The sequence below is a fragment of the Cajanus cajan genome, chromosome 3, assembly GCF_000230855.2.
Source record: "Cajanus cajan strain Asha chromosome 3, NIPB_CcT2T_4, whole genome shotgun sequence".
Classification (NCBI taxonomy): Eukaryota; Viridiplantae; Streptophyta; class Magnoliopsida; order Fabales; family Fabaceae; genus Cajanus; species Cajanus cajan.
In genome coordinates, this window is record NC_138519.1 from 75,270,836 (window position 1) to 75,295,567 (window position 24,732).

At 31.3% G+C, this 24,732-nt stretch overlaps 2 protein-coding genes across 2 annotated transcripts; both read left to right on the forward strand.

Moving 5' to 3' along the window:
- Positions 1–4,771: 4,771 nt before the first annotated feature.
- Positions 4,772–11,638, forward strand: PAO4 (polyamine oxidase 4). The gene is made up of 10 exons (XM_020354740.3): positions 4,772–5,234; positions 6,239–6,354; positions 6,470–6,558; positions 8,171–8,284; positions 8,916–9,003; positions 9,104–9,189; positions 9,276–9,378; positions 9,979–10,076; positions 10,540–10,969; positions 11,049–11,638. The coding sequence occupies exons 1-10, from the start codon at positions 5,195–5,197 to the stop codon at positions 11,361–11,363; spliced, it is 1,479 nt and encodes a 492-aa protein (XP_020210329.1). The 5' UTR covers positions 4,772–5,194; the 3' UTR covers positions 11,364–11,638.
- Positions 11,639–17,209: 5,571 nt separating this feature from the next.
- LOC109795087 (ras-related protein RHN1) lies at positions 17,210–23,671 on the forward strand. The gene is made up of 7 exons (XM_020354504.3): positions 17,210–17,432; positions 17,513–17,590; positions 18,155–18,322; positions 20,594–20,642; positions 21,615–21,688; positions 22,487–22,580; positions 23,310–23,671. Exons 1-7 carry the CDS (start codon positions 17,394–17,396, stop codon positions 23,408–23,410), a joined length of 603 nt encoding a protein of 200 aa, XP_020210093.1. The 5' UTR covers positions 17,210–17,393; the 3' UTR covers positions 23,411–23,671.
- Positions 23,672–24,732: the final 1,061 nt, after the last annotated feature.

Genomic DNA, 24,732 nt, shown 5'->3' on the forward strand with positions numbered 1-24,732 from the left:
GGAGAACACCTCAACTTAGAATGACACCTGGTGCCACGAAGGTGCACTTGACGTATATCATAATCCTACATATGCAAAATCCGATTATGAGCCATAACTTGAAATCTAGCAATGTTCTAACATATGCAACATAAAATAGCTATCATATACATCACAACTAACTCATATATCACTTAGCTTCGACATGCAATCACAAATCATCTCAAATCACCACCTTCATCATCATGAACATAACCCCAACTTTCAACACACAATACTTCATTTTTAACCACACCATTTCAAAATTTAAGAGAAAATTCATGCAATATACCACTCATGCATCAATCAACAACTTAACAACTCCATTCAAGAGCAAAATTCTAACTTCCCTTACCTCAAGTAGCTTGGAACTGATGGAGAAGAAAAAAATGGAACCTCACACGAGATCAATAACTTGATTCAAGATTTCCACTACCTGAATCACAACATAACAACTTATGATCAATTAAGGAGAACAAGAATCTCATTGAAAGGGAAAATTCGAAGGAGAAAGAAGTTACGGACCAGAGCTTATATCAATGGAATCTTTTCTCTATACTTCAAAGGAAAAACGTTTACGGGGCTCTATTCAAAACAGGAACCTTATATAATATTCCCTTTAGCGTCAAACCAGATCTCTAGTTAGAAATCCCTCATCACTACAATTGAAACTCCTAAGGGATCCTCAAATTCCGTAACCTATCAATAGTGATTAACAACTCAACCTAATAACATAAAATGATTAGGAATAATTATAACATTTTCACAATGTAATAGTATTACACGTAAATATAAAAAGAAGAGTCATTTAACATGAATAAATTTTTTTTGACTAGATACGTGGTTGTATTTAAAATGCAAATTAGAAGGAGATGATAATTAATTAGTATTTTAACATATGATTCCACACACAAAATATTTATTACATATAACTAAATTATATATAAAAAATTATATTTAACATATGTATAAATAAATATTTTTAAATATATAAATTATATTTTAAACGTCAGATAAATAATTTATATTGTGAGACAATATTATTTTTTATTATTAAAAATATATTTCAAAACATTAAAATTTATTCATAAAAAATATTGTAAATAAAAGAATGAAGTGGAAGAAAAGTTATAAAAATATCTAAAAATGCTTCTTTCAAAGAATTGTTTCTAAAAATGCTTTTGTATAGGATAGTCGTTCATGTTTAATATATAGGATTTAATTATGAGAATACCTAATTGCAATAATCAACTCTTAATGCTAAACATGAACAACTATCTATGGTGATAATGTTTTTAGAAAGTTTTCTTAAACGAATATTTTTTCTAGAGATTCTTTTAATTTTTCATCTTATTTGATTTTTTATTTATCATAATTATTTACGAATTGTATTTAATATTTTTTAAATCAATTATCAATAAATAAAAAGTAATCTTAATCCATAATCCAAATTATTTATCATAATTCTAAAATATAATTTATATATTCAGACGTAATATTTAGTTGTATATATAATTTATTATAATTTTTAATTATATATAATTAATATTTAATATGTACATTATATATGCTAAAATACTAATAAAGAAAATACAAGTCTCACACTCTAAATTGAGTGTTTTTTTTATTAATCTTTCTACTCTCTAGCATATTTTTATAATATTTTAGGAGTTATATATATATATATATATATATAAGGGATGACAAATAAACTTGTATTCGTGGATAATATCTAAACCTGTCTCGACTTTGACGAGAAATACTAAAGCTGTCAAAATGGGCTAGTCCGATCCATGTGGGCCGACCCACCTTGACCCACTTTAAAAATGGGCCAACTCAACTTGACCCACTTTTGATTTTCTCAGAATTTTCCTGGCCCAGCTCGGCCCACAATGGGTTGGTGGGTTATATAAGTCAGCCCACCAACCCACAAAAAAATTAAAAAAGAATTATCAACAAAATTCAAAATTTTAAATTAATTATAAATTAACATAATAGCCATAAAATTAACATCATTAATAGTCATAAATTATAACTCATCATACAAAATTAAATACAAACCATGATAAAAGTCCAAAATAAAAAATTTCAATGTCCTATCATACATAATTAACTATAAACCATAATCAAATTTCTATTATAAAAAAAGAGTGGGCTGGTGGGCCGCCTGACCTACCACGCGTTCAACCTAGGTGGGTCGAGTGAAAGTGAGTCGAGTTTAAATATACTCACTTACTATAAAATTTTCATTTATTTTGGCCCAGCCCGACCTGTTTTCAAGGTGGGTCTGGTTAGTTCACGGGCCAACTTGTTTTCATTTATTTTGACGACTTTAGGGAGTGTCCGGTTTGACCGGATACAAGTAAAACCTGATATATTAAATCGAGTACATGTATATACTTACTCGCCCCATCCATGTCCCTGTCCCCGTCCCCGTCCCCGTCCCCGTCCCCATCTCTGGTTTAATATTCACCCCAATTTGATTATTTTAAAAAAATTTAATATTTAATTATGTGTGATTGTTTATTATGATGTAAAACATTTGTAGTTGTTTAATTATTAAGAAGTCTCTTGATTAAAATATGAGATAAACAAACAACTTAATTATAATTTTAATATAATGGAAAAATAAACTAAAAATATTGTATATTTCTTTAAAAAAAATTAATTAATTTTTGACAGATATAAGTCTGTGCATATCTAATATCCAATGGAGACAAGGATGAGATAAAAATCTCATACCTAACGAGTAAAGGTACAGGGATGATGATGAGTTTGAGTTGTGGGAATGAGGACGAATATCATGAAATCCGTATCCGATCTGTCTCGTTACTATCCTTAATATATATAAAGAGGAATAATTCGTTTATTTCAAAAATAAATTTATCTAAATTTATTCCGTTTAATAACTTGGATTTGATAGTGAAATTTGATCGAACTAATCATACGTATTATTATTCTTTATATATATCTATTTTTTTTATTACAATGGTTTTGTGAATTATTTGGATCAATAAAGCATACCAATTTTCTACTTTTTTTTACCGACTTGATAGTTGGTACCCATAAAAGGAAAAAAAAGAGAATATTCCTTTCTCTAAATTTGAATCTGTCCCCACCCTACCATGTAGCAGCCTAGCAGGCAAGTGACAACAGAAAGTGCCGGTTTTGTTAGGTTATTGTCTCACTCATTGTCATAATCGACAAAAATCCCTTGTAAAATAAATAATAATAATAACAATAATATTCATGTAAAGAAGGTCGATATATATTTTTACGGAATTATAATTCTTTTTTTATTATTAAAACTAACCCCTTTTTATACATGCATTCAATTGCAAAGAGTTATTTTTGTTTCGTTAGTTCTGGTGGTATTACAGTTAATTCTCAAAGTATCGAATTTAAATCTTAAATTTCATTAAAAAAATAATATTAAAAAAATAATCTTAATATAATCAAGATGATAAGAAATATTAGTTTTAACAAAATCAAAAGACATTCTTATTAATATCATGCTATAATTTTTTTCAAAAAATTATACAAATTTAAAATTATTTAATATTTTATTTTATTAATTTAAATTAATAAATTATTATAAAAATATTTTATATATTAATTTAAATTTATTTAATAAATTATTTTTTTAATTTATAGATTTAATCAATAAAGTCAAATGATGCAAATGCACCCTCTCAACTATACGTAGGTTTGCGGGCTTCCTCCTCTCTTAAAAAGTTAATTTTACAGATTTTATTTTTTTATAAAATTATCTAAAATAAATTTAATAAAAAAGATTAATGAAAACCTTTCGATAAATACATAATAAATAATATTGTAAAGTTTTAACATATTTATTACTTGTAAACTTTATTAAATAATTAAATAATTATAAGAGGAAGAAAATGTTCTCCTTCGTTAAGTATCCGGATCTGTGTTTATTTTTTCTTATTTTTCTTCTCTTATAATTATTTATTAAATAATTAAATAATTATAAGAGGAAGAAAAATGGTCTCCTTCATTAAGTATCCGAATCTGTGTTTATTTTTTCCTATTTTTCTTCTCTTATAATTATTTATTCAAAAATTTATCTAACACATATAAATTTATTACTTTTATTAATACTAGAGATGTTGAGGCACGTGCCTCTAATAATTATATATAAATAAATATTAAAAATTGATATAAGAATTTTTTTTTTTATATTTAAGGGTATAAATATCTATTAAAAAATAGAAATAGAGACTAAAAGGATGATTAATAAAATATATTGTTTTTATAATAGTTATAGATAAAGGTGTACTATTATATATATAAATTTTCAGTAAAAATAATAATAAAATAATTAGAATATGAATAATAATAAGACATCACAAAATAAACGTTAAAATTCAAATTAAAAATATTAATAAATAAAAAGATATTTGAATTTTTTTTTGCTGTTGTTGTAATCTTTTGTATCGAAAAAAAAATGAAAGAAATAAATGAAAAATCTTTAAAACGTGATAAAATAAATGCAAGTCTTTCAACTTCCCTGTAATGAACAAAAATAACTATTTAATTAAGATAGCCATCAATTAATAATTTTTAAAAAAATAATTGAATAATTATGAGGATGAAAATGAAAATAGTAAATTTTGTAGAATACCTAACATTTGATGAGTATTCCCCGACGCAACGAAAACGTTTTATAAATAGTCCCCATTTGCTTAAAATAAAATAGTTGGAATTAAATAGTAATGAGAATTTCCTAAAAGAAGGCGAAAAGCGTTCCCGTGAAGTATAAATAGAGTGTTTGTTGAGAGAGTTTGCAATAATCATCTTGTGCAATTCCATTAGAGAGAGAGAGAGAGAGGGTGCGTGCGATCGAATTGGAATAGGGGTTTAGCATCGTTCTTATGCAAGGAAGGTTCTCCGTTTGGATTTTGATCGAAACAATAGGATTATGATATATTTTGAGAAGTTGCGTTTCTCTCCCCATCTCAGCCGCTTCATTGCCGGCATTTTGCTGTTAATTTTTTGCAATTCGTTTCAGTTAGTATCCAATTTCCCCATTCCTATACAGCCTTGAACAACCCTCTCCAATTCGATTCGATTTCATTTCATTTGATTCCATAATCGTTCCTTCATTCCTATTCGATTCCCTCCCTCTCTCTCGCTTTCGATTCCCTCGCCCAACATGGACCCTAATCACATCTTCCCCGAGCGTTTCGTCGATGGTTAGTGTTTTCACCTTCTTCGGTTCGCAATCTTGCATGCCGGATTTTGTTTTTCTCTATTTTTTTTTTTAATTTTCAACTTTATGAATAGATGTAGTATATTGTTATGTTTTGGATTTTTCTGTTGATGTTCAAGGAATTGCTAGTTTGTTTATCTTGTAAGAAAGATCTGTGGTGTTGTGTATGAATAATGTACTTTTTTTAATTTTCTTTTTATTTTTATAATCTCATGCATAAGGTAGATCTTGCTATAAAGTAGATAGTGTCTGCATGAGTAGTTTATTTGTGATTAGAGGATATTTTGTTCTGCGTTTTATATCTCATACTTGCGTTTTTTACGTAAAATTTGTGAGCTACAAAGCGTAGCTTTGGGTCGGACCTGACTTGACGCGTTTTTAAATTTTAACCAAACAGCACTTAATTGAGCTGGATTTATGTTAGAAGATCCAGTATCATGTGAAATACCGAATACCGTGATTTTACGTGGATGTTCATTTTGTTTTTATGTTGGGAATTTATTTGAATTGAAATAACTTTATGTAGCTTTTGCGTTAGATAATTTTTTTTTAGATTAGTTTTTGGAATGAAAACATCGAAACATGAATCTCATAACTTCAAAATCAATATTAACCACAATTAATTTCATTTAAAATCAATTTTGCAAATGCTCACCCAAACACACTATATGGATCTTTGGAGCACTTTCATAATTTTATGCCATAAATGCTTTTGTCTGGTTTAAGTGTATGTGAACGGTTTGATTCCTGTGTTGGGAGTAATAAAGTTATTAGCGAAATTTGTAACTTTTGGGTATTTTCAATATCTTGCATGTAGGTATGTATACTATGCAACTATAAGGCAAGCAATGTAGTATGTTTAGTTTATTTTCATGTTTGAAATGTTGTATATTGAAAAGTTGACGTGAGATATTGTTTTATGTGGTTTTTTAGTTCATTCTCATTATGAATTAGGATTTCACCCCTTCTGATTTTCGCAATGATCAGGTAAAATTGCCTCACTCATTGAGGGCAAAAACAGACCACCCCCTTCCGTTATTGTGATTGGTGCAGGAATATCTGGAATTGCTGCAGCTCGAAGACTCTATGATGCATCTTTTAAGGTGTCATATCATTACGATCAGACTTCCTCTTTATTTTTTCAATTTTGTTTAATTAGGTGAGCTTAAAGACTTTTTCCATGCCTTATGCCTTGGCTTATCTTCATCATTTGGCTAGGTGACTGTACTGGAGTCACGAGATAGGCTTGGGGGTCGAATTAATACTGACCACTCATTTGGTTGTCCAGTTGACATGGGAGCCTCATGGTAAGTTCATTTGTTCTTCTGAAAGTGTATTTGTTGCGACATGGTTTTGTAGATGAAAGGTAAATAAAATTGGTGCATTGTCTTTTTATGAGGTTTAAACTTGCCTAATTTGGTTGCTTTGTTTTATACCCTACTTCTGGGTTTGGTATCAATTGAAACAAGGACATAGCCTCAATAGTTAGGTAGAGCACAAGGATTTTGAACTTGGTTAATTGAATTTTGTGCTAAAATTAATCATTTCTCATAGTACAAAGCTCTGCTCACATATTGTTGGCACATGTCTACTAGAACTAGACCACCATATCCAGCTTAGCCCATGTTGCTCAAATAAAAGTTATCAATAGCTTATGAGAACAAGGGACTTTATTTGTTGATAGAATACTGGTTTCCAAAAGATGGCTCCCTTTATGTCACTTGTGCTTTTTTATATATCTTGTTTTTTATTTGCTCAATTCTTTCAATTTTGTCAAATTCTTGTTGTTCCTATCGTAAGTCCGCTGTCATCGTTAGGGTCACTGCATCCGAGGTATTGTCCGCTTTGGCACTCGTTGGGCTGACACAGTTTTGTCCTTTAAAAGGCGCCTCGGTGGGTTAAGGAGGGACGGTGTTTATAAACTACTCTTAGCCTCGACTCCGAAGCGATGTGGGACTTTTAGGTTTACCGGAACAAGTCCCTCAGTCGATGTTAAGGGGCAAGAGTAGCCTAGACCCTCCTTCTAGCGCCAAATGTTCCTGCCGTAAGTGCATCCGAGGTATTGTCCGCTTTGGCACTCGTTGGGCCGTCACGGTTTTGTCCTTTAAAAGGCGCCTCAATGGGTTAAGGAGGGAGGGTGTTTATAAACTACCCTTAGCCTCGACTCCGAAACGATGTGAGACTTTTAGGCTTACTGGAACAAGTCCCCTAATCGATGCTAAGGGGCAAGAGTGGCCTAGACCCTCCTTCTAGCGCCAAATGTTCCTACCGTAAGTCCGCTGTCATCATTAGGGTCACCGCATCTGAGGTATTGTCCGTTTTGGCTCTTGTTGGGCTGTCACGGTTTTGTCCTTTAAAAGGCGCCTCGGTGGGTTAAGGAGGGATGGTGTTTATAAACTATCCTTAGCCTCGACTCCTAAGCGATGTGAGACTTTTAAGCATACCGGAACATTTGCCATTTCTTTCAACTTTTTAAAGTTAACTGTCGTCTTCAGTTTTGGATGTTACACAAATTGCAGTTTTAGATTGATTCACTCAGTTCTTGAAACCTAATGGCTTTTCTCTTTTTTCTTTTCTCACTATTGAGGCTTGTGATTCAGTACGTTGTTAGAAATGTATTATGCTCATTACCACTTTCATTTATTGACCTTTTGGATTAAATATTTATTTTTAACTTTCTATTCTCCTTCTAAGGATTTAGCTGTTCTTCGTAAGCTGGAAGAGAGTTTTCTAATACATACATACATATTGCTTATATTGAAAGATACTACATGGAAGTATGATGTTTGTGACTGTAGTGAGATACACTGTTTTTGCCCTGATAACTGAAATATGATCATTTTGTTATATTAGCCTTTATACACTATAATTTACGTATAAGAAACAGTCAATGGAATGAGACATTGATGAAATTTTCAGGTTACATGGAGTCTGTAATGAGAATCCATTGGCTCCATTGATCCGTGGCCTGGGGCTTTCATTATATCGTACCAGTGGTGACAACTCTGTCTTGTATGACCATGATTTGGAAAGGTAATAATCCTTCATTTCTGCAATTCCACTGAGATTGATGCATTTGAAGTTTTAAGATGCAATGTTAGGAGTCCCACATTGAGTAAAAATTGAAGCTCAATGTGGTACTTAAACCTTGAGGCTCTTCCACATAATGGACTAATCTTTTGTGTTGGACTCTCCTCATGTGCTTTTAAGTCCTAGCAATGGGCCTTAATGTATTGAATGCTTATGAATCACCAATATAGAGACCAAAACAGAAATAGGAGAAAAGTAATGTATTATTGAAAAAAATAGATGAATGTATTGCAAAGATGAAATCTGCCATGCCTGCAGAACAAATCTCCTAACCCACTACTAACTGAAATAAAACTGACTCCCCCCTTCTTCTCCCTCTCTAAAAGGAATTACAAATGTGTGTAACTATCTCACTCCTCAATTCCCCCTTTTGCCTTCCTGCTCCTATTATTTTTTATTTTTTCTGCTGTATGTCTTCCAAATTCATAGTCCATGACAAAGTTTGTCTCAATTGAAAACGAAGCATACATATATGATTTACTGTTGTGTTCAAAAGAATAATATATTTGGGACTTTTGCAATTCTACTACTAGTTTATTACATAGTAAATGTATTTTTATGTTTTTTTTTTCAGTTATATGCTATTTAACATTGATGGTAATCAAGTTCCACAACAATTGGTCGTTGAAGTAGGAGACACCTTTAAGAAAATTCTGGAAGAGGTAAGACCTTTTCACTTTACAGCATATGACATGGTATTTTTCAATCGTAAATGCAGTTCTGATTATCCTAATCTTGAATCTAATGATCTGGTGACTACAGACAGGGAAAGTGAGGGAGGAATGTCCGGATGACATCTCAGTTTCCGAAGCTATTTCAGTTGTGCTAGATAAGCATCCAAAACTAAGGTATTTGATTGTGAAGACAATATTATGTGCAAACATTGAGGCTTTGAGTTCCACTCTATTGCTGTAATTGACAAAATTTTCTGCAGGCAAAAAGGACTTGCCCATGAAGTGCTGCAATGGTTTATATGTAGAATGGAAGCTTGGTTTGCTGCTGATGCAGATATGATTTCACTAAAAACCTGGGATCAGGCAAGTGCCAATCTAATTTGAAAGATATAAGATATTCTTTTGCCTCTACTGTTCAACAAATACTTATGTATTTTATACATGATTTCATTCATATCCCTTAATCTGCTATCATTTTCTTGGGTTATTGTTTATATAAATGATGAAAACTTGGGATGAGTATTATAAGCACTTAAGCAGAAATCTAAAAATAGCTAATTTATATAAAAAGTTCGAAGTATTGTTTTATTTGGATTATTATATACTTATCATATTTAAAACTTATTCAAAAAATAGGGAATATAGTAGATAAATAATCAATTATTGTTAATTAATCTACTAATAATTTGCATTTCTCGAGATAAGCTACTTGACAGTCTTCATTTGACATATGAGCTTCCCATGATAAATTTTTTTCGCTTATGTCATAGGTTAAGGTGGAAGGCTTTTGTTGCCTTTTTCTTTTTGACCTTGGGTTATTTATCTAGTTTAAGTTGACAAAATGAGATGAAGGTTTTTCATATTCAAATTTTATTGTTGTATTCTATTTATATGTGGAAAATCAACTCATCATTATTTAATAACCCAAATTAATGCTTACATTGTTGAGGTTCCTGATTATAGGAACATGTGCTCTCTGGTGGTCATGGACTCATGGTGCAAGGATATGATCCTGTTATAAAAGCTCTTGCAAAAGATATTGACATACGGTTGAATCACAGGTAAGATCTAGTGTATGACTTACCTACATGTCATTTTTCATGACTGAACATGTAATAAATGGAGAAACAAAAGAGAAAAGTATGTTTGGATCCCAGAGAATAATAAACACTGGAAATTATTTTTTGGTTTTTAAAGTTGATTTTCTGTTAATTAAAAGTATGTTGATTTCAAAACCTACACCGGTAGTCTTTTTTCTAGTTATTTTTAAAGATACGCCCCTGGCCTATGTTTAGATGGCTTAATTGATTGAATAAACATTTGATGGGACTTGGTACTTCACTGATTGATTTACCATCAATGACATTGTTCCGCAATTAGTTTCAACTTTATTTTACGCTAAACTCCTTTTGCTGTAACTTGAGTAGGTGGATACATTTAATTGTATTTTACTTTAAAATAAGAATAGTTCCCTAATTTTACTGTAACCCAATTTTGATCCTTTTGTGATACCTCATCATGTAGGGTGAAAAAGATATCCAGTGGTTACAACAAGGTAATGGTCACGGTGGAGGATGGCAGGGACTTTGTTGCTGATGCTGCTATCATAACTGTTCCTATTGGAATCCTAAAAGCCAATTTAATTCAATTTGAACCAAAACTTCCTGATTGGAAGGTTTCTGCAATATCAGATCTTGGTGTGGGTAATGAAAATAAGGTTGCCCTAAGATTTGACAAAGTATTTTGGCCTAACGTAGAACTCTTGGGCATGGTTGCTCCGACTTCTTATGCCTGTGGTTATTTTCTTAATCTACACAAAGCAACAGGCCATCCTGTTCTTGTCTATATGGTAGCTGGAAGGTTTGCTTATGACATCGAGAAGCTATCTGACGAGGCAGCCGCAAAATTTGTAATGAAACAGCTCAGGAAGATGTTTCCAAATGCTTCTGAGCCAGTAAGTTCACCTCTATTAGAAGTTTACTTTGCTTTATCCTCGTGTCTGCATCCTACTTATTGTGTTTGGACTTTTGCAGGTTCAGTATCTTGTGTCTCGATGGGGAACAGATCCAAACTCTCTCGGTTGTTACTCATATGATTTAGTTGGAAAACCAAATGACGTGTACGACAAGCTTCGTGCACCAGTGGGCAATCTATTCTTTGGAGGGGAAGCTGTAAGCTTGGACAACCAGGGATCTGTGCATGGAGCCTACTCTGCTGGGCTTATGGCTGCTGATAATGTTCAGACATATCTTTCAGAGAATCAAGGCCACGCTGAAAAGCAGCCTCTAGTTTCTGTTAGGCATGAAATGCTTGCGACTCTTATACCTCTTCAGATCTCCAGAATGTGATTTCAGACAATGAATCTGCATAACGCAATGGCCAAATTAGCCATTCGATATAACGAATTGTATCTGTTCTTTAAGTAACCAAACCCCATTTCCTCTTATTATCCTCACTGGAGTTGAACAGTTTTTTTTTTTGTTTTTTAGCTTGGCTTATTAAGATGTATGTAGCTATGTTATCGTGGTTGATCCCCACAATGTGGGTGTGTACTACTTGTAGGTAGCTTCTCAACGTTTTCCTTAATCAACATCTTGGCAGACAATGTGCTTTCTTTCCTTAAGCTAGTTTGTTTGTTAGTCCTGTCTATATCTTGTTCTTTATGTTTATTGTGCCTTTTGCATTAAGCCCAAAAAGGACCAGAAATCATTTCCCTTCCTTTTTAATTGTACAAAATTAAATTACTTTCGGTACAGGGGAAGCACAGCACAGGAAGGGTGAGGGTGTGGGAGCATCATAAAAGACCAAAAATAAGAGGCACACTAAATTAGCCACGTATAACCAGGTTTCTAATATAGTTTCTAAACACAATTAACATTGGTTAAACCCCGTATTTTATATTAATTAACGCAGCTAATTAAATAAATGTTTGAATGTGATTTTAATCAATATCAATATTGTCTTCAAAATTATTTTCGTATTGAATGCGGAAATGAAATTTATATTTTTTTTTCTTAAAAATAGTTACACGAGGATTTGTTTTTCCCCCTCGGGGCTGTGGTTTACTTGGCACTGTTTCTTTCGTCACTAACACGTTGGATGATAACAAGATAGGTATGATAATGTTTATTTAAGTTAATAAAAAAGTGGAGCAGAAAAAAAAATAAATTTTGTGTGTTCTTAGACAGCCAAAAAAAAATATTATCGTATAAAAAACAATTATACTTTGTGTGTTCTATGCAAAATTAAATTGTACTATATTTGATTCATTTTAAATATGAATTTTTTTTATCGATATATATAATATTATAAAAAAAAGTGTGAATTAGCTGGTAGGCTAAGTATTAAGTATAACATAATATTATTTAGACATTTATACAAAGCATGATAAATTAGCTGGTAGGCTAAGTAATATACGTAGACATTTATATAAAGCATATTAAGAGTCTAACTCAATTAAGTCAATGTGAATTATCGTAAATTTTCTCAGAATCGAATCGGATTACATTTCCATGTCTTATAATTTCACTATTCAGTTAATACTCCTTCACTTTTGTCAGTTTTCTCAAAGTGAGAAAGAGATGTTTTTTTTAAGAGTCTCACATTTATTCCTCTCTCTATTCTAATTTTTTCTCTTCTCAATGTGTAAGACGCTTGACCCCTTCATTATAAAAAGAGTAGTTTTGATTTCAACTTTTGGGCAGTTCAAATTATTTGAACATAGTTAACTTCTGCTTAGTTTGTTCACACATTAAATGTCTTTTGGTTAATGTGTTGCCATCAGAAGTTATTGTTTATCTCTCTCGATTAGAACGGAAAGACAAGATACAACAATTCACACAACTTCTTCTCCATATTTATCAATCTTTCATTTGCTATATAACAAGATAACATCTTATCTTGCTATAAAGAAATAATATCTTATCATGCCACATGTCATAATTGTTGGAAAAAAAAATCCCATTGGAAAAGTTTTATAACGACGGGGTGTTCATTTTTTTATTTAAATTTTTAAATATTATTATCATTATTATGCATTTATTTATATTATTTCTACTTGCATTACTGCGCCTTCATTTTCTAATTGCTATCTTAACTCTTATATTTATAGAAGAGTTAGATCCTAAGAATTTATATTTTTATAAATATATAATAAATACTTTAAAATTAATCTATTTAATATATTTTATTATAAAATAGTTTTAAATTATATAGATATTCGGTAGGTCATTTCACTTTATAGCTCAATAATTCTAGTGGCAGAAGACATAAATATAAGATGTGAATCTCACATGTTCATGTTTTAAGAATTTTACAAAGAAGTTAGAGAGAGACTCTCTAAAATTCATAACCTTCTTTGGAAATGCAAGGCTCCGATCAAGTGCTTGATGTTCTGTTGGCAGGTGTTCATGAATGCATTCCTATGCAAATCATTGTTACAAGTTCGTGGTGTGGAGTTGGATAACAATTTATGCTCTCTTTGCTCTCTGTTTGTCGAAGACCCTCTTCATCTCTTTCTAATGTGTCCAATGACTTTTAATATTTGGTTAGCTGTTGCTAATTAGTTGGAGGTTGCGGTGGTCCTTCCAAATTCTTTAACTTCTCTCTACCAATATTGGATGAATCTTGGTATATATAAAAAACGCTCTCAGTGTTTTCAAGTGGTTTGGGTGTCTGTAATTTGGTCACTGTGGCTTCATCGGAATGTTATTATCTTTCAGCAAGGTGTTATGGATTGCAAGGAAGTGTTGGACAGCATTAAACTACGTTCATGGAAGTGGATTACTAGTTCTGTCCCTGGTTGTTCTTTTAGTTACATTAGTTGGTATTATAATCCGGGTTTGTGTATCTCATAATTTTTGTTTTGGTTTTGAACTCTATTGTAACGGGTTGGAGTACCCCTTGTACTCCCAATAATTTAAATCTTGTTTGCTTATCAAAAAAAAATAAAATTCATAACCTTCTTCTTCTTCCTTTTTTGAAAATCTTTCCCTTCATCTTCTTATTAACTAAATTACTTGGTTGAGTTAGAGATTTGAAACTTGTGGAGTTAAGAATCTTAAGTTGGGTTCATATTGTTCTTCCTTCTCTTCTCCTCTCTTCAGTTTGGATTGACAAGAAGTAAAATAAGCTTTGTGTTATTTGTTGAAAATTCATGTGGACTATTGTTGTTGGGTTTCATCTATTGATTCCTTGATTGAATGAAGATGAGCTGATGACTTGTTGGATTTTTGGTTTTCTTGAAGTGGTGCATGAGTTAGATATGATGATTCTTGAAAGATAATGATTGCATATATTGTTTGATGTTAAAATTAGGATTTACATGTTGTTTATAAGTTGTATTATGTAATGCATATTGGCAAGTTGTTGTTCTTAAGGTGGATTGGGCAAATTCAATTTCTGCGTAAGTGCAAAAATTAATGTCACGTTGGATGCGACTTCAAGGCACTGAGCGTGACTTCAACCAATGGGTTATGTCTTGCTCACGCTGGATGTAGGATTGGTGAAACTTGATGTGAGGAGAGAGAATCTCTTAGGTTGAAATTACTTTGTGCATGATTTGAATGGTTCAGATGTGAAGAGAAAGAATTGTCTCAGGTTGAAATTCCACTGAGCATCAAAGGAGTGGCATTAGACATGGATCAAGTCGAGGCCCTTTACTTGATTGGAGTTGGACGTAGGCTTTTTCCACACCAAGCACGAGAGAGTGAGATACTCTATGTTTCAACCATGTTGGACGCAAGTAACATTGGGTGTAGGCAAGACAGGAAGCTCCCTTGCCTTGATGGCATCGGGCGACCAAGAGATGGTGCAAAGTGTGAGTTGTATGATTCTAATGTGTTGTTTAAGTTGTTTTATAATTAAAAGATGATGATTAAGTTGTATGATGAAAATGATATGATGATAGTCCATTTTGTTTTAAGTTGATATACTATATGATGATGTTTATCTTGTTAAGATGTAAGTTGATAGATGATTAAGTTGTGAAGTTGTATATTGCTATAGTTAAGTAAATTGTTATATTATAGGCATGTGCTATAAATATATATCTTTATTTAGATATATAAAAACTACAGGAGAGTAAACATTGTAAAAATTAACATATCTCATTGTGTGAATATAAGTTGTAGTGCTTTGTGAGCTCGAGTTAAAACCCTTTAATAAGTAAGTTAACTTCTAAATAAGTAGTTACTTTAAATAGTATCTTATAGGTTTTACACGGTATCTGTATATGGGCAAGGTTGAGACATAAGTGTATAAGCAAGCAACTGAGTAAGGTACACGGTCGAGAACTTTGTTTTCAAACTGGATATTAGAAAAGTGTAGTATCTGGAGGGTAGTCGGTGGGCTAGTACCACATGAGACTTAATGTTGCAAGTTAATGTTGTGATAGACTCATATCCAAATTGTTATATCCTAACAATAGTACTAGGTTTCCTAATTTAAGTGACGACACCTAAAAAATCAAATTAAATTGTTAAACAGGTTCTTTAAGAAGCCTAAAATTATCTATACTTGACTTAGTTGCGATAGGTCAAATGCTATAATTCGGTAAGGTTTAGTCACTTAAGTTCTTCATCTCTATTGTAGTAAAGTTCCATAGTTGATATGTGTGACGATACATTTATTGTTTATTGTTGCTTATATTGAACATGTTATTGAGTTGAAGTTGATAAGTTGTATTATGTTATAAGTTGTTTACGTAGTAATTGATGATAAGTGAAGTTGTTTGGTTGATGAATATTGTTGCTTTAAGTTGTTATTAAGTTAGTACCTTTATTGTTGTTATGTATGTTGATTTTATTCACAAGCTTACACTTCTTTTCCTTGTCGTTGAAATTGCAATAATCATATTTGGTATAAGAGTGGGGTATGACTGATTTGTGTAAAGAGTGGAAGATGATGCTAGAGATGATTTATTTTGTGATGACACTGCTCATATGCAGTTTAGGTCATGTTTAGATACTTGACCGATGAATATGATTTATTTTGTGGACGATTGTATTTTGTGTAGATTGTATATATGTACATGAACCATTTTGAGTTTTTCTTATCCTATACATATATCCATGTGCACAAAATCAGATACTGTTACTTGGTAACCCTAGATTAGTTATCTTTTATTTATTTTTTTCATTGCATAGTGATTAAACTATAGTAAGTATAATGATTTGTCGGATCATTGTAAATACCATATCATAATATAATTGTATATGTCTAATATAAAAGGATGAATGTTTGAGTTTTAAATATCACACTTAAAATAAAGATATTCTTCCACCATGACATCAACTACTAAAGTAAAACTATTTTTAAAAAAGATTAATTATTATTATTTTACTATAAATACTTTTTATCAACGACGTAATTATAAAAAAAATCACTAAAGTAAAATCATAATCTGAGTATGAAATAAACCCCATAAAAAAAAACACTGAAAGAGTTAGAGAATCCATTATGGAATCCTTGAGAGATAAGAACAATGGGTGTTACGGGTTTTCCCAGCATAGAGGAATCAAATTTGAGGCAACGTGTTTTCTTGGACTTGCCTTTGTTGTAAGCAAAAGCAATTTTCCATTTGCATGTCAAAGTCAAGCCACCAATAACCACATATATATATATATATATAAAATAAAGAAAGCAAAAGAAAAGACAAAAACGACACCTAAAACAAATAAAACGAATGCGTTTGGACGCAGACGGCAGCAAATAAACTCGAATTTGGCTCTACTAAAATAAGTAATTGTACTTTAAAAAAATATAATAATAATAATTATTAAACTTAAATATGATTTTTATTTCAGTTCCTCAAATTTAAAAATTTATTTTAATTTCTTAAATTATTAATAATATATATAAAAATAATAAATTAAAACAGTTAATATTATGTTTTCGTTAACAAATACACTGTCAAATAAATTTATTGTGATAGTATTTAATAAATTTTCTTAAAGAATTTAATTTAAAAATTAAAATAAGTTTTTTAAAAATTAAAGACTAAAAAAATTAATTTTAAATATCTAAAATAAAAAATAAATTTATCTTAAATTTAAACAACTAAATACATATTTAAATTTAACTATTAATTAAAAATAATAATTAATATTATAATTAATTTTAAATCGTTAATTTTTTTTAATGTGTGACTTTATCTCAAAATTACACGGCTCATTTTATAAGAGCGAAATACAATAAAGCCACCGTAAGCGAAAAGCAATAGAATTGAGAGAGAGAGAGAAAGAGAGAGACTCTTCTTCTGTCTCTTTGATTTGATCATTTCAATCTCCAAATCAATTCTTTCTATATACTCGCAAAGTGCAAAATTCCAATCTTTCGCGTATTGGGTTCCCGTTTCCGATCGATCCAATTCTCTTCCCATGGCTACGATCGGACACAACAATCTCAATGCCAAATTGGTGGGTCCACTCTTTCTCTATCTCTCTGTTTCTCAAACTTTTCTATTCCGATTATGCCTTGACTCTGTTATTTTCATCAGGTTCTCCTCGGGGACATGGGTGCCGGGAAATCCAGCCTCGTTTTGCGCTTTGTCAAGGGTCAATTTCTCGAATTTCAGGTTTTTTTCCAACCCTTTTTTATTTATTGATTTCTTCGTTTTGGTTAGGAATTATTCCTGTTTAAAGGGTCTCCTTGGTTTATTTGTTTGAGTTTTTTTTGTTGGGTTTGTTGTGTGTAATGAAAATACTGAAAATATTCGCGTTTATCATCACGGGCTTGTCTTGACTTTATCTAATTTATGTTAATTCGGCCGGAAAATTGACCGATCAAAAATAGGGTTATGTTGTTTCAGATGATTGAATGAAATTTTCATAAAAACTGTGATAGAGAATGTGAGGAATTTCGGTTGGTCACAAAAGGGTATAGCTTGATTTGATCATGGAGGTTATGAAGGTAGTGATTAATGAGTGTTGAATGTTATAGCTTTGGAGTTTTGAATGATGTCTATATAGTTGTGGTGTGGTATGGCGTTGTGGGGGAGATAGTATTTTCCTTCCGTTTATAGTTGTGCGTTATGGTTTTAGGTTTTGACTTCTAGAGGTGTTGTTTTGTGCCTCATTAGTCAAGTTAGGGGAACGTGGTGATTGGGTTGCTGAATTTATGCCATCTTTTGTGGTGACAGGAATCAACGATAGGTGCAGCGTTCTTTTCCCAGACACTTGCTGTAAATGACGCAACTGTGAAGTTTGAGATTTGGGACACAGCAGGACAGGAGAGGTACCACAGCTTGGCTCCCATGTACTACAGAGGCGCTGCTGCTGCTATCATTGTCTATGACATCACTAGCTCAGTATGATACCTTTGCCTTTTGATATTTATGAATACCTATTTAAATTGGCAATATTTGGTGTACATTGACCGTAGTAGTAGATAGCATGCTATAGCAAAGCAGAGCGACCCTGGACCTCTATGGGATTCAAATAGCAGAGTGGTTTTCAATAAGGAGTCGCAATACTGGCTTTTCATGCGCTATAGTGGTGTTACCATGATATCCAATGTTGTCAAACTCGAGTTAACCAATAAACTCTTATGAGTTTACAATTCTTGGTAGAGAAAATGTGTTAACTCTGTTAAACACTTTCTAGATGAACTCGGATGAACTTTTTAAACTCGTAAAACTGAGTCAAAAAATGAGTTAGAAAGCTTGAAATCAAATGTAACTTTTGCCTCCCATTAACCCCATAATGTTAGTGTTTTACTGTTACTCAAATGATTTGAAGAAATAAAATCATTTTTGAAATGTTTTCATTGTAGGAACTTATGTTTTTTACGAATTTATGTATTGATCATTTATGTAGTTTAATTTTATTTAGTACTAATGTAGTATAACACCTTATTATTTGAGTTTGCTTCTTTTCTTTATTATGGAGGTGAAATATTGAATTATTGTTGTGTTAAGAGTATTATGTCATGCAAATATGCCATTAATAGGCATTTTTAATAATATTTTTTTAAATAGGCAAGCCTATGAGTTGAGTCTATGAAAGCTCCATGAGTATGTGTAGATTCTCTTGAGTTTGGCAATCATGATGATATCAGCTTCAAAAACGTAAAATTTGCCCTGAAATGTTGTTTAGGTTTTTTTTTGGGGTTAAATTATTCCACTAAACTTGTTACCTTTGTTTTGACCTCTATTCCTTCACATTTTACAGGACCATTTTTTTTTTATTGTTTTCTGTTCATTCTCCTTCCTAGTTCACATTCTGCCAATTTTAGTCTAAATTGTTATTTTCTTTTTCAACTCATTTTTCACCATCATGTTTTGGATTTTGACTTCATTACTATGTTGTTATTGTTCCTAGATTAATGGTGGTAATTGTGAATGTAAATTGTGATCTATTATTTATCATGATTTCTGTCTGTCTCTCTCTCTCTCTCTCTCTGTTTTCTTTTGAGTATTTACGTGTGTAGCATAAACTATTTAGTTTGTACTAGATAATATTTAAAATAGCAGTCATCCCACGTCTTGCTATAGCGTTTTCAGAGTTGGCCACTGCATGCCGTTAACGAGATTGAAAACTATGACATTGACTGTTTTTGACGTATAATTTGATGCTTCTATTTCTTTCTTGTAAGTTTACATTATCTAAAACATGAAAAATTATGATTAGCTATTACGGGCCATGGAAAAAAATTGCAGCCTGTTTGTTCAGGCTTATAAGTCTCAAAATCATAATGTGAATGGTAAATCTTATGTTGTTGAGGTGTAGAATTGTTCTGTTGAGTTATGTGCATAAGCAAGTGCCTCTTTTTCTGCATTTCATTGGTCTAGTAAAAGTATTTCTGGACTGATGTTAAAATGTCTTAAATGATTTGCCAAATTTAATAAATCCGTGTGTTTCTTGGAAAAAAATTAATACATTGAAAATGTTCTGGCCAAGTGGAATGTATGTATATGTGAATTATACCTTAAAATGGAATGAAGGGAAACAGAAATCAGTTCCAAAAGTTGACAAGTTCAGGGCCTGAAAGTTCCAAATTCATGACCAAAAGTCAATCATATTTATTTGAATTGTGAGTGGTGTCCTGAAGGTCCTTATTATGGAACCCTGTTTGAGTCATACTTTTAAGACATTATATGCTCTCCTCATCAGGGGATATCTGGTTGGTCCTTTTTAACCAAAAACTTTGCACAAAAATTTCCAGAGAATTCTTGCATTGGGTCTACTTATTCTAATCAATGCTATCATTTCTTGAAACTAATAAATGTGAGGAATAAGTTCATTTAAAAGAATTTGTTATTGACCAACTTCCCTAAAAGTTAAACTCTCAAAATCAAAAGCTTGCGAATGTCTTTATACCTAAATACACCTGCTGTGCAAAAGCCCTCTCTGGGCTTGAAGTATAAACTATTGAAAAATGAGTATAATGGATCAACATTGTATTATGAATCTTCATTAAGAAATCATACTCTTTGCAAAAAGAGTAGATCAAATCTCATTGCAAGGTTCTATCGATTGATTGGTATATTCTTGTCTTTTGGTGGGGATGAAGCTATTCTTTTAATGTTATTGTCTATTTAATGTGCTTTAATATGCTTAATTCTATCTTCCCTCTACAGGACTCCTTTACCCGAGCTAAGAAGTGGGTCCAAGAGCTTCAAAAGCAAGGTATTAGCTGAATGGTTTTGAAGTTTTCTTATGTGTGTGTGTGTGTGTTTTTTTTTCCTGAAGTGATTGCAAAAGGATATTAAACTATTTATTAACTGTTTACAAACTTATGGATGTGACCTATTTGTAAACTAATTTGGCCCCAATTTTTAATATTCCTTGTCATTATTTTGTATTTAAGGTCTGATTGGTTTATACTAATCATTTAAGAAAATTATATTCATGTTTTATAATGGAATGGCAGAGATGTGGATGAGTTATTCATTATATGGTGTGAGAATGTGTGCACGAGAAACTTGTGAAGAACATCTAGTGATATTCAAGATTCCACCTGCTGTGAGCCAGAGACATATATTGAACTTTTAGTTTGTTTAACAAGTTACCTATGATATTTAATGGTTGAAATAAATATTTATATATTTCCATAAATATTACTAGGATTCATCTATCAACGGTGTACATTCTGGATCAACAAATAGATAATATAGGCAATGCTTTTGTTGAAAAATAATGCTTGGTTTGAGGGTTTTCTCTGCATTATTATATTAAAAATAATGCTTGGTTTGAAAATTAATATGTGCATGAGAAGATTGTGAACAATTAGGGATGTTCAAGATTCCATTTGCTGTGGGCCATAGACATAGATTGAACTTCTAGTTTGTTTAACGAGTTACCTATGATATTTAATGGTTAAAATAAATGTTTATTTATATTTTTCCATAAATATCACTAGGACTCGTCTATCAATGATGTATGTTCTAGATCAACAGGTAGATAATATAGGCAATGCTTTTGTTGATAAATAGTGCTTGGTTTGAGGGTTTTCTCTACATTATTAAATTAAAATTCAGCTACTTTGGTTTGCCTCAAATAATACTTTGTAGTAGTGGTAGTTGCATAAATTATCTAGATTGAGTAGATTCTCGAATTATGCACTCAGGTTCTTCTTCTCTTCTTCTTTTTTTGTTACAGGAAATCCTAATATGGTCATGGCTCTTGCTGGTAACAAAGCTGATTTGGAAGATAAGAGGAAAGTGACAGCTGAAGTAAGTATTATTGTTTTCCAATATTCCTTTTAATATCATGTTAGTTATGGAGTATTATAATAACAATATAATGTGTATTAAATGCATAAATTATAAGAAAAAGAGCTATGGAAGGAGTTATGAATTCTGGTCCTAAACAACAGAAAATGTAGATCTGAACTGATATGCATGTGTGCATTTGGCAAAGAAATTTATCAATATGGAGTATTATAATAACAATATAATGTGTATTAAATGCATAAATTATAGAAAAAAGAGCTATGGAAGGAGTTATGAATTCTGGTCCTAAACAACAGAAAATGTAGATCTGAACTGATATGCATGTGTGCATTTGGCAAAGAAATTTATCAATATGCAGATCCATCGTCAGATTTTGCTAACTGATTAATGGTTGTAGTGTTTTTTTGAATATTCAAATATTTCTAGAGGAAAATGAACTTTATAAAACTAGGTGGGGGATAAAATTCTGGGTTTTAAACTTGTTTGCGAAAAGCATTTTTAATGTCAGTGCCTCTTTGCGAAGTGCAAATTGGATAAATGTATGTGCTTTTGAACGGTTTAACTATGGTGATTTTAGTTTTGTTTTGCAGGCTATGCTAATTTTCCGTTGTCTTAAAATTTAAATTATGATAGAAAAGTGCTATAGTGTGTAATTTACCATCGCAACATATTTGGATTCTTCTGTTATGTTTGGTAGCTTTCATATGTTTTGTTTATTTTCATTTTTTATATAGCCGGTACTATAAGGACATCTCTTGCTCCTACCTGTATATTAGATTTAACTTATTGATATTACAGGAAGCACGCGTATATGCTGAAGAAAATGGTTTATTTTTCATGGAGACCTCTGCCAAATCTGCAACCAACGTTAATGATGTATTCTATGAAATAGGTGCGAGTCCATTCCTATTTTATTATGTTTTAGGCTCTGCTTAATGAGTATTTTGTTTTTTTACATCTTTTAATTGAATCGCTTAAAATAAAGATAATTGGGACATGATTAGTCCAAAGAAGGAGGAAGAATTGAGAAAATATCTGCCCCCACTTTACTGGCTAAGTTTTTATCATATTCACTACTGATTGCTGACATCCAACTCATGAAACGTGTGTTCCCTCTATGGGCTACATGATGGAACATTTTTGGCCCTTTTCCTTTCTCCTAACCATGTCATTATTACACTTCATTGCATCATTTTTGGACTATTTTTCTTCCGTCCCTGCTGGTGTCCACTTTCATTTTTCGTGGCACGTGAAATCTTGTATACTTACTCGGTTACTCTAATTTCTGAGTTTCTGTTAAACCTCATGTTGAGGAAGCATGCACTGTTTTTAGAGGAGTACTAGCAACAAATCTTATTTACCATTGGTTAAATATATTGTAAATGATATAATCATGAGTGAAACTCGTTAAATAAGAAGTGAATCCTACAAAACTTTATAATTTTTTTTTTTATAAATTTTAACCTATTTGAGATAAAGTTCAAAAGAATATGTCGGGAGGGTGTTGCTAGCATATCTTCGGTTTCTATGATTGAATTACCTTTCATTGCTTTTAAACAGTGTCTATTGTGCTATAAACTGCTGAATGTTGTTGACATTCACATTTGGTTTTTGTGAACAGCCAAGAGGCTACCGAGGGCACAGCCAGCTCAGAACCCAGCAGGGATGGTTCTTGTGGATAGACCCGCCGAAGGAACTAGGGCTGCATCATGTTGTTCATAAATATTTGAGCTTTATTTGCACCCTTTTTAATTAAATCATGTTTTCTGTGGTTTGTATGTACTACACGCTTTGATGTCACTGTTATGTGGGCTGCAACTTTACGAAACACAACTTGATGCTGCAAAATATATCCCTTGCATGTGTCCCATGATTTGAGGTGAATAGGCATGAATCTTAAGTTTCATTAGTATGTTTCTTGACAAGATGATTAGTGATTCTTTGCATTCTCCCCTAATAATCTGAGTTGTTTGTTATTGTTCACACCTTTTTTTTACATTGTCAAAAGAGAAATGCCAGTGGTTTGTCACTTTGTTTCTGTTCACACACTATTTCAAGTGCCAAGTAAAAAAATATTACACGTTAGTAACTTCTTTACCAAGCATCTATATTGTAATCAAATATATTCATAAACTATTTAAATTAATTTTGAATGAATTGAAACGGAAAAGCATTTTAATATGAACTAGTATTTTGTATGTACATTTTACAAAATAAATGTATATTTATGTAATTAAAATTTATAATATTTCAATAAATAAATTATATTTTATATTTACAATGAATAATTTAAATACTAATATAAGATTGTTAAGATTATAAGATTGTATTAAAAGGTGACAGATCGAAAGTTGTGAAGATATTCGTAAAAAATTAAGTATACAAATAGGAGAGTAGTCTGACATGTTAAGGGATTTTTTTTTTGGCTAATTATGAAGTAATATGTGAAATGCACATTCGAAGTAGAAAGAAGAAAAAAAAATATCGAGATTTTTTATTTGAAAGAGTAGGAAAATTGATAATTTCGTTCTCTAAATTATATATATTTTTGGTACATAAATTATATGTTCTAATTTTTAATAAAATAGTATATTCATGTTACTTGTTTTCTTAAATATAATTGGCCAATGAATTTTTTCCTCTATCACTAGCACAGGATGTACCCAGCATAATTGGTTACTATTAAATTTGACATACTTAATGGTATATAATAAATGTGATAGGTACAACGATAAAAAAAGTAAGTAAAAATGAAATGAAAAGTGTAAATTTTACCCTTTGTTTGGTCTTATTGAAATAGAAAGAAAATAGCAAGGAGGAAGAAAAAATAGAAATAAGAAATAGAAGATATTTGATACGGTGGAAATGAGAAGGATAAAAGTAAAAAGATATGAATGTGGCATCTTTTTAATTTATTATCAAATGGATGGAAATGAATAGTAATTATTTATATATTTTTCCACATTTTATTTATTTATTATAAATTAAACATTTTTTTCTTTAATTCTTACATAATATTTATTCACTTTATTTTTTGTTTTTCT

Coding starts and splice junctions, on each gene's coding strand:
- PAO4 (XM_020354740.3), top strand. CDS start 5,195: ATGGACCCTAATCACATCTTCCCCGAGCGTTTCGTCGATG. Junction 8,285..8,915: donor TATGACCATGATTTGGAAAG/GTAATAATCCTT, acceptor TTTTTTTTTCAG/TTATATGCTATTTAACATTG. Junction 9,190..9,275: donor GATAAGCATCCAAAACTAAG/GTATTTGATTGT, acceptor AATTTTCTGCAG/GCAAAAAGGACTTGCCCATG.
- LOC109795087 (XM_020354504.3), top strand. CDS start 17,394: ATGGCTACGATCGGACACAACAATCTCAATGCCAAATTG. Junction 18,323..20,593: donor TCTATGACATCACTAGCTCA/GTATGATACCTT, acceptor TTCCCTCTACAG/GACTCCTTTACCCGAGCTAA. Junction 20,643..21,614: donor CCAAGAGCTTCAAAAGCAAG/GTATTAGCTGAA, acceptor TTTTTGTTACAG/GAAATCCTAATATGGTCATG.